At 40.7% G+C, this 14,754-nt stretch overlaps 1 protein-coding gene across 6 annotated transcripts in view; it reads right to left on the bottom strand.

Annotated features, from left to right (window-relative positions):
• TCTN1 (tectonic family member 1) overlaps positions 1-14,736 on the bottom strand; it is a 22,391-nt gene extending 7,655 nt beyond the window's left edge. For 2 of the 6 annotated variants that reach the window (XM_073312758.1, XM_073312757.1), the window contains exons 1-10: positions 14,355-14,736; positions 10,556-10,676; positions 7,361-7,491; positions 6,304-6,473; positions 5,555-5,642; positions 4,269-4,378; positions 2,546-2,566; positions 1,801-1,929; positions 621-746; positions 145-227 (exon numbers count right to left, since the gene is read on the bottom strand). In XM_073312758.1, coding sequence (XP_073168859.1) covers positions 145-227; positions 621-746; positions 1,801-1,929; positions 2,546-2,566; positions 4,269-4,378; positions 5,555-5,642; positions 6,304-6,473; positions 7,361-7,491; positions 10,556-10,676; positions 14,355-14,673 — 1,298 coding nt within the window. In that variant the 5' untranslated portion in view covers positions 14,674-14,736. Of the gene's footprint in view, positions 1-144; positions 228-620; positions 747-1,800; positions 1,930-2,545; positions 2,567-4,268; positions 4,379-5,554; positions 5,643-6,303; positions 6,474-7,360; positions 7,492-10,210; positions 10,526-10,555; positions 10,677-14,354 lie in introns of all 6 variants that reach the window. The other 4 variants (XM_073312762.1, XM_073312759.1, XM_073312760.1 and 1 more) reach the window with 4 other exon arrangements.
• Positions 14,737-14,754: the final 18 nt, after the last annotated feature.

The raw sequence follows: 14,754 nt of genomic DNA, 5'->3' as shown, positions 1-14,754 counted from the left end.
CCCAGGCACAAAATCTACTTGCCCACCTTTTACCATGCAGATGGTCTATATGCTTATATTTCATTCATTGATCTAAAGTACTTGCCCTAGGCAAGAAGCTTTTTCAAAACTGCTATAAGCCACATTTAGATGTGAAAAGGATATCCGGTAGGTCTAAATCCTGCCCTCAGAGGCAATCCAATACCATAACCGGGATTTCCACTAAGAGGGACTGGCTTTGTGTTTAGCTGCAACACAAATTACACAACATCAGTTCTTATATTTTACTTAAATGTTTGGAAGACAGAGACAGTCAATTCATTTAGGATAAACTGTCTTGAGTAGTTTGAAATATCAGTTCATACAAGACTTCTGCCTAGGACTATAAGAGGGTTTACTGAAATCAGAGCAACACTTTGCCTTGATTACAGACAGGTGTACAGTCACCTGATGAGCCTTCAAAAGGAAAACCACCAAAGCATTTGGAGGATGTGAACACACAGCTCTGAAATTCTGCCTGGCTCATGCATCCAGTGTAAGTTGTGTTCTACTTTACTGGTAATTAGTTCGGAGGGAAGTTTAATAAGGTTGGTTATTAAATTATCTTTCAGTAAGTCATCTATAATATCTTTAGACGTTACCTGAGTAAAAGTGATTTCAAAGCTTTGCTGTATTGGAAGCATTTTAGTGTTAATTGTCCCCAGGACAAAAGAAACAGCTGCATCTGTTATTTCTCCTGCATTCGTGTACGTAATAGAATAACTCACCTGAAAACAGAGTTTTCCATATTAATTAGAACATGTAAAAAATGAGCTAAAAACCAGACTATCTACGGAATTTTTCCACACTTCTCCCATTCTTTAGGGATAAATGTGCTGGAAGATCACCACCATCTAGAAACATGCACCTTCTCATTTGCAATACCATGTAAAGTCATGTAACTGTAGAGGCAGGATTTGAATCACTAAATCAGTACATGTCTGATCATTCTACAGTGGCCACATATTAGAAGTCAGACATACCTGCATATGGTTTTATAAAATGTTAATGGGTAAGGACTGATGGAGTCTGGGGAAAAAATAACCTTTATATTCTGGCTTTTCTCCTCATCAGGAAGGAACTTTGGGGAAAGGAAAGAGAGTGCCTACTTATCTTCCCATTCATCTACTGACTACAGAAGTGACATTCAAGGAAGTAGTTGTGGTCTAGCCTAAGAGAAAAATGTAATACTTGCAAAGAGAGATCAGTATCCCTATCAATAGATGTAGGAGATAAAGGATACAAATGTAACAAAAATCAATACATTAGTTATTGGTGAATAGGAATGATTTAATGCATCTCAGTTTCTTCAAAACTGACTTCTCTTCTACCTCACTGTCCTATACCAACCCTCAAGTTTTGTTATTTTCAAAAAAGGTAAAGAAATAAACTAACTTGCGTTGTACCAACCCAACCAGCAATTTAATCTTATTTTGTGTATTCCTTCTTCTCCCAAGCATCCTGTCTCAGACTCATCTTAGATTCTAAGCTCCTGGAGACTGTATCTTGTCTACGTAAACTGCCACACACAAATAGTAAATCTTAAGTAATAAGAGATGGATTTTATCCCACAGCTCCATTTTGCATTAGTGTGCATTTCCAATCCAGCTGTAGGATACCATGCTGTATGTTGTAAGGCTCTGTTGTCCCAAAGATCAAGTTTCTCTTCACCACATGTTAGCTGAAAGTGTCATGATTTCCAATAGTTTGAGAAGTAGGAGTGATCTAATACATACATGCCTTTAATTTAGTACAAAGAGGAAAAACAATTTGTGTACCTACCCCAAGAACTACATTTATGCACACTTGATTATCCAAATTCTTGGGGAGCAAAAGGACATCACTACTGTTAAGCAGAGTACGTGTTCCACTCAGAGACTGGACAGTTATGGCCTGGACAGTAACATTAACCTGAAACATAAACAAGTGTCATTTCTGAATACTGGGTATAACTGAACTGTAAGGCACACACTATCATCCTGCCTGGATGACTTATACTTTTTCCTGTTTAAAAGAACTCCAACTGTTATCATTCGGAAGTCTTAGAACAGCGGCTTCCTGGAAAGTAGTAGTTTGCTTCCTAGAGACAGGAAGCTACAAGCATTTGTCTGCACCCTCGAAGGGCATGCTCTAAAATCCTCAAGCGCTAGCCTGAGGTTTCTGTTCCAGAGGGACAGAACAATGGTCTTGTTACATGAATTGCTGAACACCAGTCAGATGTTCCATGTTTAATAGCAACTATGAGCTAACCTAGAGTCTATAATTATACTTGGGTGGGGATTCAATCACCAGAATTAATAAATCATCTCAGAGAGAAGCTCCAAGCTCTTGAGCACCCTTTCACTTGTTAACTGTACCATTGCTGACAGAAGATAGGCTAACTGGCTTAAACTGCATATTTTGCTTGGATTAAACAGCAAGAGTGAAATCTTGGCCCTGCTGAAGGCAATGATAAAACTTCCATTGACATCAGTGGAGCCAGGATTTCATCCCAAGTGTGTCTCATCTAAGAAATAATGTTACTTACCAGCTGACTTGACTTTGGTACCTAGGGGAGGGAACAAAAACAAGCTATTTCAAACAACAGCTAAATCATTAGCAAAAAATAGCAAATAAATAAAAAGGTAAGTGGTTAAGACTTAATTGCTTTGTCTATTTCCTTCTCCTCTACCAACAATTATCTAATATGACAATGGCTTTCACATCAGGGAAGTAAATAGAAATACCATATATTATCCTCAGTGTCAAAGTGTTAGCTACTCCTCATGATTTAAGAGCAAAATTGTGTAGTCCTTATGGTCTGATCCAGTGCCTGTTGAAATCAGTGGAAAACTTCCTAGATTTCAATGGATTTTGCATCAGGCCTTAACTTTGGCTAAACTCCCACAAACAATTAATAATAATAATAATAAAATCAGCAAGGAATAGGTGGATCTAAGATTTCCTTAAAAGGTTACCAAAACTTGGTGTCTGCTCTTACTATTTCCAGTCTTGCCTGCCTTTTTGCAACACAGACTCTGAAGATAAAGTGAGCAGGATATACTATGAAAGTTTAGTTGTATCAAAAAAACGGCTTCAGAAATGGCACCTCTACTTTACATAACAGTTCTTTGTATGTCATGCTGCTTAGCTTATTGACAAGAGTTTATGCTGCAATAATTCTGTAGAGCTCCACAAGCTCCAAGATGGATTCTTGCATTCTGCATTAAATCACCAACTAAAACTTGTTTTTTGTTGGCAGAGGCACGCAAAGCAGAATCAGGAATGTTTAGGTCCTGGGTTTGTTTGCAGTGCTGTCAAGACAATGAAGTTGGTCTTAGTAAACTGAGCAAAACTGATGGAGATTTCACTGGCTGAGAATAATAATGAATGCCCATGTGTCATTTGTGCAACCGTGGCTAAGTCCAAGGCCCAATGATTGTCAAAATGTCTCCTTTTCCCCGTTTTTGGAGAATAACTAAGAAGAGAAGAATAGGAAAAAGATTTATTGCTGAAAAAGTAAGTTTTAAACTAGAACAATAGTGGGTTAGACAGCAGCAGGGCTCTGTCTTGCTCCAGTAAAAAGGGGAAGTGAGGGATAGTTATGGCCAACCTGCCTTTTACGGGAGCATGAGGAGGCAGAGGGCACAGGTATGGCCCCAGACACTGCTATTCAAAAACATCCTATCTGGGCCCATGAAGTGCATGCGTACCTACAGTGGGATCCACACACACAAAGAAGAAAATTAATCTCACTCTACCAAAACCCTGGCCATTGCCATCTTAGGCACTCTAGCCCAGACCCCCAAAGGTATGTAGGCTCCTAACTTCCAGTGAAATCAAGTTAGGAGCCTAAATACTTTTGAGGATCTAGACTCTTGGCAATAGGCTCTTTATGAAGGCCTAGGCATGCACATCGAAAGTGGAAACCCATGCCTCTACAATTAAGCCCACTATCTCAGCAACAGCAATCCTAGAATCATACACAAACTCACATCTTCCAGGCTGTCTTTTGGTTATCTAAGCCCCCAACAAACAAGTGCTTTTCTTTTCTGAGCTTGAAAGGGGGGTGGGAGGGAATGGCTATTTCTACAAGGTATATGGTTATGAAGATTTTTTCCAAATCCCATTTAAACTCCTATATAAAGTAAACAGTCATCATCCCACTTCCCTTAGGAAATGGAAATTACGTAATTCTAAAGATGTGAAGAGGGAGATAGGAAATAAATACCAACTGTCAGTCAGCAGCTGTGTTTCAAAACCCTACTTACTGCTAAAATGCTGGAGTTGGTGTAAAACAGCATACTAAGTGCTTGAGTGGTGTTACAATTTCCCACATTTATCATTCTACTGCATTTCACAGCCTGGTTTACTAGAAAACCTGTAAAAAAGTATTACTGAGAGAACTAAAGAAAACACAATTATGAAAAGCAAAAGACAAAAATCTCAAGTAAATGCAACACAGAAAGTGAATGGGAAGTAATGCTTAGACAGCTGTCAATTAAAAGATTGTCTATTAACATCTCCACACTGCGCACAAACTTGCCAGTGTAGACAGGGCCTTAGAATCAGTGCCTATTATGCAGCCTTTGGTACAACTGTAGCTAAAAAGGTTTATCACTTTTGTAGTGAAAATCCTCATGTTTAAGGTTAAATTCAAAACTAAGAGTTTACCTTTTCATTAAAACTAACTGTCATGGAGGGAAAAAAAATAGGGAATTTATTTTCCATTTCTTTGGCATTTTTACTTTTGTTTAGAGACAGAAAAGAGAGCCACACTTTTTCACATAAAGAGGATTTTCATGATTTTATCATAGATCATTAGTTATGTGCATGTATGCTCATTAAGGACATGGTCACATTCTTACTAAACGTTATTTCCTAAAAATAGAAATTTACAAAAAAAAATCTACCATTAGACTTATGTTTGCATTTACAGCTCTCATAAGCTCATCATTCTTCCTTTAACTAGGGATTTCTGAGTTTCTCTTTCCCCATTATCTACCTTATGCCAATACTTTTATTTCCCATCTAGTATTTTCTGTAACATATACCATCTGTATTTATCTCTGAAGCATTTTAGGATATTGTTGGTATGAAAGTTCAGGACCCAATCCTACAACTCTTACTCAGGCAAACAGAGCTTACTCATGTGAGGAACTTCCTTGGCTTCAGTGGGGACTCCCTCCAAGGTATGCAGGATTGGGCCTTGTTTCATGTAACCCCATCCCACTTTGCATCATCACCCTCACACTAATTCTATTGCATCTATAAGGCCACAGGGGCTCAGTTTCAAAAACAGAAAAGCAACCTATTAATGGGACTCAGTGATTTATATTTGTGACTCTGAATGGCTCAGTCTACATGGAACACAATTTCTTGTTTATGACCAAAAGGAATTAAAAAAGCTAAGTACCATTTTTATAAATGAAACTTTACCCAGGGTTGAACAGGTAAGTGTGCTAGTTCATATGAATCATCTGTAAATTGGCGTGGCAGGATAACAAAAGCACACACTAAAGAGAGGATAAACAGGAATTAGAATGCATTTGCCAACCTGCAGGATTAGCATCGGAGCACTGAGAGGAGACAAGGGGAGCAGGCAATCTCAGAAATGCATCAGCCGTCTGGATAGGAACACCATACTGCCAAATAAAGGGGCAAACCCAAGCTTGTAGATTTTCAGTACACAGAAAGATTCATAAAATATACAACAAATTTAACCAGAACTATTAACATTTTGTTTGCTTCTACCATGGCTCCCAATAAACCAAACTTCTCCACCCACCAATATCTCAAGTCAAGATCATGTTACCATTGTAAACTGACTGCTAAATTAAAGATCTGCTACAATCACTGGAAATTCTCCAGCTTATCTGCTCTTATAAAAATAAAACAAATCTTCTCAAAGACTACAAAGTCCATATTTTAGAAATTTGCACTGACAACTGACTAGATAAACCCTACTGGCTAGATTTTAATGGCATCTTGCTCTTTTTTTTTTCTTGCCAACAATAGCAAAAGTAGCATAAGGAAGCTGCACATGTTTCCCAGATGTTAAAAATTCACTTTGATTTTGTAGAAGACTAAAGCTAAATGCTGCACTTTAGTCTTTTGCTCTGAAATTTTTATATTTAATGAAGGACTATAATGAAGTCTGTATTTTTCAGAAAAGTAACTTTAAGGTGATGCAAACAATGTTTATTCAATTATATATGGAAAGATTCATTAGCGAGAAAGTGTTTTATGATAAAAGAAAGTACATTTAAAATACTGCAAATATAAAAAGAATCAGATTATTTTTACCTCATATCTAGCAGTTTCATTTGTATCAGAGAAATTCTGAGCATCTAATTCAGTATTCAAGAGAACATCAGATTCAGCACTGAAGGTAACACCTTCAAACTGTTTAAGCAAACTATCAAAATTTTGTGAAGTAGGCATTTCAGGAGGAATAAAGGACAGTGCTTGTTTATCTGTGAAAAAATATTTTATAAGTGAGAAAGTTTTAAGTTATAAAAATTGTGTTTAGTAACAAACATTTCCATTGTGGAGACAGGAACATACCCTTAGAATTTAAAAATGGGAAGGAAAATACCAGAATAAGATGAATATTTCTCAAAGTTTTCTAGGAGGTATTAGCTGGTATCTGTAATTTGGCCCTGATTCAAAAAAGCACTTAAACATGTGCTTAAAATTAAGCACAGGATAAAATGCTTTCCTAAATTTGGGACCTTTTAGACCAAAGTCTCTGATTTGATCATACATTCAGATACCAAGACATACCAATTAATGGATAGTGCTTAAATTACTATTTCACAGTCATGGTGAGATGAAAAAATTACAGCATGAACTCTATTTCACTTATGTGAAAGCCCCCACAAAACTGACATCAGAAGATTTGGAAAAAATTTCACCAGTTGCACAGTCACAACTGGAGCTAGTTAGAATTAGTTCCCCCTGCAGAAAATATTGACTTTTCATCTAAAAATTTAAACATTTTTAGTTTTCTGATGAAAAATTTAACATTTGAGAAAAGCAAACATTTTCTGCAATAATCTTCATTTAGTCAAAAGCCCAATTTCCCACTGAAAAAAGTTTTGATAGAAATCTTCAACCAGCCCTAATTAGATCCCAATCCCATTCTCTCTATAGAGAGGCTCTGTATGGGGGCAAAACTCCTTTGATAAAACTGTTAGTGTTTTGTCAGGGCAAGGAGTATGGCACCAGACCATCACCATACAGGATAACCAGTCTTCTTGCAAGTTTGGTTACTTGCAGTTTTAGTCTTTATTTTTGTCATCCAAAAAGTTTTGAAGATGACAACATTGCACTGCTCAGCATGAGTTACAGATCTACTTACAGTTTGTAGCGTGAATGCAGAAAATACTTGGATTGTTCTGATCAACTAATTTAAATATCCTTTCAGGTGGATGTGCTGCAACATTGATTGAATATATAGCTGTTTCCTGAGTGCAAAGCTGGCTGTCACCTCTGCAAACAAATATACAGATCCAACAAAGTCAATTTTGACAATGTTATTTTAAAATCTTTATATGCATGTATTGTTATAACAGAAGGAAGGCAACAGTGGAGATGGATAACTACAGTAAAGATTTGAAGATCATTTATGCACCCTTACAAGGTTTAACATTTTATACTGTTTATCCCAGGAAAAAACAACAACAATTAGCCATTCTCCAATATCTTTCATTCACAGATTTCAAAACAGAGGGATGTGATAATAGCCACTGTTCAAAGTAGGACAGCATTTGATAACAATGATATAAAAGATGACAACTCAGATGGGATCCAATTGGCTTCAGATACCACAATGGCATATATGTTAAAGACTGGACATTCAGAAAATGCTTTTATTCATACCAGAGAGAAGGTAGGGGATGGGTCGGAATGAGGTTGAACATAGAGAAGGCTGCAAGAGGATCAGGGGAAAATGAGGTGCATTTTCCTTGAGATAGCAGCAGAATCATATCACTCATCTTCATAAAAAGAATATAATGAACTGCTCACAACACATAGGAGACAAAGGATGGAATGAGAAACATCAAGGAGGGGAAATACTGAGTCACTTTAGGATAGGTACAATGTGTTACCAGCATCCTCAATGAAGATCAACAAGAGAATTTGGTATTGCAGTGGGTATGGTCAATAGTGAGTGGGGTTTTCCAATAAGACCTCAGTGGATGGTAAATGTCACACTCTGAAGAGTACTAATCCCCCCTACATTGGGACTTGAATATGAGACAGTGATTCCTCATATGCTAGAGAGAGTGGATACTGCAGAGTGGTCAAAAGCAGTAAAAGAACATTATCAAAATTAAAAGAAATGGCATATATGGAATTTATATAATCCTGAACACTACATTTCTCCTTTAAGTTATGCTAGTTAGACATGACCCATTAGGTAGAGTGTTGTAAACTATTTCATAAGGTGAACCACATCTTAACAGGCCCACATCATGGATTATATTCCTGCTCCCTCAGGATTCCACAAACCACCTCCCCTCCTATTCATAATTATAACACCCCTGTAGCAACTACAGCAGTTGCTTACATGAAAGTTACCATCTTTAAAATCAGATGTAAAAGTGAGATGTAAAACTTGTGGCCATTGACAATCCCTTGACATGTCACAAAAGATAGCTTGAGAAAAAAAGTACAGCTTGACTTTACGCATTTCTAGTTGACAAGAATAAAATATTCATAGCAGAGGATTCAACTGTCATTCAAAAAGGCTTTGATTACACCTTTCCGATATATATATAAAATACCTATAAATGGGTGGCAATATGCATTGTGGCAAGAACAAAGAAATAGCAGTCCCAGGTGGCTGAATGATTCAAAGTTCAAAGCACTGAGAATAAACTCAGTTATTCAGATTGGGCTAATTTATGCAGGAAGTGGGTTGAAGAGCTATGCTTATTGTTCTGAGAAGTCACATTGAGCTATTTTAAATTCAGACTCTAAAATGAGCTTTCTTAACTCCTGTTTGAGAGGCTGATACCAGTGCAAAGCTACATACTGAAATAGGTTGTAAACAGCAACAAAAGACAAACAATAAGCCAGCATTATATTACTATCATGTTATATTTTAATATTTTACTATGTTACTTTAGAAAGGCAAAAATTGCCAATGAGATGAAGAGATTCTATGCTTGCTCCTAAAAGAGAGATCAGAGGAAAGCTCACATTATCTAATGATGGCCATGATGCTATCACGTTCCTAGGACTAGGACTTCTTACAGCAAAGCGTTCCCAAACTAACACTGATGGACTATTGGTGGTCCATGGAGAGAACCACCAGCTTACCAGGTGCTAATGCTCCTAATTTCCAGCTTCTAAATTGTATTGATAGGAAGCTGCAAATGTTTTACTCTTTCTCTTAAAGATGGCACCTGCAAAAACAATGCCCTTAATGTCACGATAAGGCATTGAGTCAGTATTGACATCGAGGGAAAGGTGTAACCTACATCACTCCCTGCAAAACCTGCATTTTCCTTCAACATCTCCTATCCGAGCAACAGACAGACATGACCTTGCTTAGTTTGACAGGTCTGATGAGATTACAATCCAAGGCATAGCACAGTGAAATTAATGTAGAAGTTCAAACATCTGTTCCAAATAGCCACCCAGTGCTATAATGGATACTAAATTACCTTTGTATCTCCGTGTCAAGATGTAGGCTGAAGTCATTCCTGAAGTATTAATAAGAATAGTGCCAGCACTCAATTCTTGACATCAGAACAATTAGAGGCTCAGCTCCATAGCCTTAAATATTCACATCCCACTCAAAAGTGATCTTTTACAAACCTACAGCTCCCTTTTTTACTCTAGAAACAGTTCAGTGCAAACAGACACATGTCCCAACAAGAGACCATTATCAGCCTCCCTTGGGACTTCTCTTCAGCTGTAAAGAGATATCACTAAAACTAATTCCAGACTGTGACGGAGGTATACAAACCCCCCATTGGACAGGAAGGGGTTAAAAAGCAGGACTAAACTGAAGCCTCCCTGCTCCACCACATCTGTGAGGCATTTCAGGCCTGGATGAAGAGCTTTAAAAAGAGGGAAGCCCAGCCCAGTTCGGGGAGAAGTGTAAATGAGGACAAAGACTCCTCCATGACCACAGCCAGTCTAAGCAGAACTGGGCATACCCTGAATGTCTATTTCAAAGCTCCTGTCAGTGATTTACCTGAGGGCTTTGAACCCTTATACAGACTGCTGGAGGTCCCTTGTTTGAAGGCAGGCCTGCTGCTGTCTTTCATTAGTTTGTTTATGACAGTCCCAGAAAGGGAAGACTCCCATGGGATTCAGATGAAGGCCTGAGTCTCCCAGGTCCAGTAGAGCTGTGCTGATGACTGCCTAGGTGCTGAGGACTGGATGGTGGGTGAATGCAGTGCCCTGTCACACAGCAAGGAGGTTCTGTGGGAAAACAAGCCCACAGTGCAGACCCTAGCCTGTATCCATTGAATTCAATGAGAATATGATGGGACTCTGCATCGTCGAGCTGAAAAAAAGAAGTTATTTATGAACTTACGTGACAATGTGAACTGAACATGTAGTAAAGAGACTGAAATCTGCAGCACTGCAGTCTGGGTCACAGCAGCAATTTACATCACACTGTGCCACCGAGAGGTCACAAACACACAATGTAGCAACTGGAGAGAAGAAGATTTAAAATAAAATTAGGAATGAATTTTAATGCCTAACAAAACATTCTTTATATTTTTTGTTTTCACAGTGTCCTTCTTTAACTGCAGTTAAATGTTTATATCTAAATCCTAAGGTATCGTTTTTAAAACCATGAATTATTATTTAAGATACACATTTTCTCAAGAAGTGACCATATGATGAGCAATTAACAATATCAAGGGCATACTAGAGACCTGATTCTGCATTCGTTAGGAATCCAAAACTCGTAGTGAAATAAACAGGAATTTTGAAGATGTCAAAAAATATGATCACTACCCAATACTGATATAGAAAAAGTCATATTAATAAATGTTGATCTATTTGTTTAGATTCTAACACAAATATAAAACATTTTGTTATAACTCCCACACAATTGCAAGGACAACACATGCTCCATGTACAGGTAATATATTTTCCTGATGTTTCAATATGAGTTGATTTTTTTAAAGACGTGAACTTTCTTTCTTTCTTTCCTCCTGTTTCCATATAATCTTTGCAGCTTTATCTTAAAATTTTTTCTAGTTTCAATTAACCCCCTATAGACTGCCCCTGGAGGAAAGCCAGGGCACGCTAAGGCCTAATTTGCTGATGAAGTCCAGCTTGGAGAGGAACTGGGCTGGGCTTATAAAGCCAAGATGCTGGCAACAGAGAGTCTGGCTGTAGTCATTCCCTGAGAGTAGAGAGGTGAGTTTGAGACTATAGGGTGCTACAATCTGCAGTTACTCCCTGTGAGGGGGGAGGACCAGAGGATGTAGGAAAGAGCAACAGCATCTGAGTGAAAGGGGCCTACAGTTTGCAGGTATAGGGTCTCTGGACTGTAACCTGGAGTAGTGGGCAGACCTAGGTTCCCCTACTGGCCACTAGGGAAATGGCACAATCAGGGCACTGCTAGATAAGACTGCCTGAGATCAGTCCTGCAGAAGGACTTTGGCACCCTGGGGGGATACAGGCTGACTGACCTGGCTGGAAGGCTGAGTCATGAAGAGGAGGCAACAGCTCCTTAAGCAAAAGAGGAGCCACAGCTGGCAAAAGAGCATGGTGGAGTTCAACCACAGGAAGGGGTGTTAGTTGTGCAGAGGCAATCCTCAGAAGGGGGTGCCATCTGTGGTGAGTAGTGTACCCTGTCACCTATCAGTAAGTTTATTTGCTTTTCCTTTTAATCCCCATAATTGTTTCACTTAAGACAAAACCAAAACATTCTTTGGAATATCACTTTTGGAAGTGAGGGAATTTGACTGACAATATGAAATTGCCAAGTTCTGTTAGTAGTAAAATGGTTATTCTTTGCACATCCATAGTAGCTTTAACAGGATTTCAAGGCGTTTAATCATTTAAGCCTTATGGCCTGCTGTGAAGTAAGCAAGCATTACTATTCTAATTGTAAAGGCAGGGAAAGCCAAGGCTTGAACAAGTCTCTAGAGAGTCAGTTGCAAAGCAAGGAATACAACTCAGCAGGGCTAGCAACCTGGCCACTGCTCACCATTATATTTTTGTCATTTGCTATTATGTAAGGAAATATAGATTGGAGGGAGGCACTAGAGATCTTGATTCCAAAGCCTCTGGAATTTGGATCAGTGATGTATTTACCCATGGATTGCAAGGGCCAAAGGCTAGAACAGGGGTCTCAAACACATGGGCCAGTTATTTCCTGAGGCCTGCCATAGGCGCCAACTCCACCGTAGCCAAGCTCTCCGTGCACTCCCGCCAAGCACACCGCATCCCTTCTCCTCTGCCTGCCTCCCAGCACTTCCGGCCGCCAAACAACTGTTTGGCAGCACTTACGACTTTCCAGGAGGGAGCGGGGAGGAGGTGGAGAAGAGGCGGGGCTGGGGCAGGGACTTTGGGGAAAGGGTTGGAATGGAGGCAGGGAAGAGGTGGGGTAGGGCCTCATGGACTAGACAAGCAGTCTGAGGTATGAAGTTCAGCATGTATGATTCTTTGCTGTGAGTAGTTAAAAGTAGCAACGTATTTTGTATGAAGTTACTTTAAAAAGTTCCTGCCATTACAGCTATGTTGATAGACTGTTAGTGTAGATAATCATCAGTGTTACTGACCACATAAGGAATAGTTACAGGTGTTTATTAAAACCCCTCTTCGCATTACAGTTTTTAAAAAGTTAATACATTGACTTTTAATACCATGCGATATTTTTTTTTTTCATTTTTGACTATACTTTTGCATCGTTGTATAAAAAGGTTTCAGTGATGCGGCCCTTGGGCCAATGTACTAGTCCTCATGTGGCCCTCGTGGTGATTTGAGATCCCTGGCCTAGAACAACAGTAAGTGAGGGACAACAGCTGGCAGTCAAGATACAGATGACTTTTTCATAATATCTTTTTTTAATTTCAATTTGTAACTTTTAAATTTCACTATGGCCCACTGGATGCTATCTGATCACCTAGATAGTGTCCAACATGCTCTCATTAATGCCTGAAGAGCTCTCTGGACACTTGAAAGTCTCTCTCTCACCAACAGAAGTTGTCCAATAAGATATTACCTTACCCACTGTCTCTCTGAAGTTCTATTAGCTGAATTTGGCACCAAAATCCTGAATTGGAAATGTAAAACAGGGATCAATTTTGAGGGATTTTAAGTCCCCTGACATTTGGAAAGGAGTACACGTGGGCAAACTTCTTAGTTCCTCAAGTGATGTGGGGTCAGCAGCAGCTTTCAAGAGAGACAAATCAGGAGTGAAATGCAAAACACAGCTACCAGTTGAAAGATATTGTCAGGATGAGTCTCTCTCAGCATAAAATTATTTGTAACGTAGTAGTGTCTCGGAGCCCTACTAACAGCCCTCAATCCCATCATGCTAAGCACTGTACAAACACAAAACCAAAACACAGCCACTTTTTCAAAGAGCCTTTGGTCTACCGAAATCCTGAACCCCACCAAAACAACCCTTACGTGTATCGGGGAAAAGCAAACTCTAAAATGCATGTTTCCAATTTCTTATAGGAAAGTGTTTTTACTCAGTATGCAGCACCATAAATGTAAACAGGGCTTTACAGAACACAAAAATGGTAGGGTCCCTGACCTGGAGAATTTATAATGTGCTTCTGAAAAGGAGGATGCAAGGCACAAAAGTGAAGAGAAAGGTGATGTGGGGCTTTGCTAGCAAGAAGACTTTCAGTTACGCCTTCCCCACAGAAGTGAGGCTTCACGGGGATGATTTCCAGGATGAATAAAAGGGCAAACTGGCCAGCAAGCGATTGTTCCAAGTCATAGGCAGGCATGGAAGAAGGCATGAAGCCAGAGGGGGAGAAGGAACCAAAGGGAGCAGTTAAGAAGCAAAAACCATTTACAAATCGATATTCTAAATTCACTCAGCAGGCCCATGCTTTCATCGAGGATTCCTAGGAGTCACCCAAAGGCCCTGATGGCATCCCGCTGGAAGTGCCACCCAGGACTTCAGAGAATTGTAGGGATAGAAGCTGCAGGTGCTGGACTAGTGCTGGGAGCAGGGACGCCCCAGATCCCCCCCGCCCCAGCCAGAGCCTCCAGGCCCCCTCCCGAGCCAGACCCCACAGCTCCTCCGCCCCATCCCGACCCAGCCCCGTTGCTCCCCTGGCCTGATCCTCCCCCGTCCATCCCCTCCTCAGCCGGTTCCCGGCTCCCCCAGCCGCTCGCCGGGCGGTACCCACCGTCTGTGACGGGGGCAGGCCCGGGCCCAGCCCGGGCCGCTGCAGTGGCCGCAGCCGCAGGGGAGGCGGCGAGCGGAGCGGGGGTCTCTGGCGGCGGCGGCGGCTCCGGGGCTGGGGAGGAGCCCACGCCGGGCCCGGGAGCTGTGGGAATGGCGGCGGGGCGGCGGGGAGTCTCTCGAACGGAGGGGGCGGGCGGGCCCGAGGGCTGCGCGGTGGCGCTGGTGGAGCGGCTCTGTCCCGAGATCCCCCTAACGGCCGGGAGCGGCGGCGGCGGCGGCAGCAGCAGGAGGACCCCGAGCCTCAGCGCCACTGCCGCCATCCCGGCTCCTGCGAGCCCCGCTCGCTCGCGCCAGCGCCTCGGTAACCAAGGCGACGCCCCGGGGCATCATGGGAGAGGGCA

This window comes from Lepidochelys kempii, chromosome 15 (genome assembly GCF_965140265.1).
Source record: "Lepidochelys kempii isolate rLepKem1 chromosome 15, rLepKem1.hap2, whole genome shotgun sequence".
Classification (NCBI taxonomy): domain Eukaryota; kingdom Metazoa; phylum Chordata; order Testudines; family Cheloniidae; genus Lepidochelys; species Lepidochelys kempii.
Note: the sequence above shows the minus strand (reverse complement) of the source record. Positions and strands in the feature narration are given on the sequence as shown.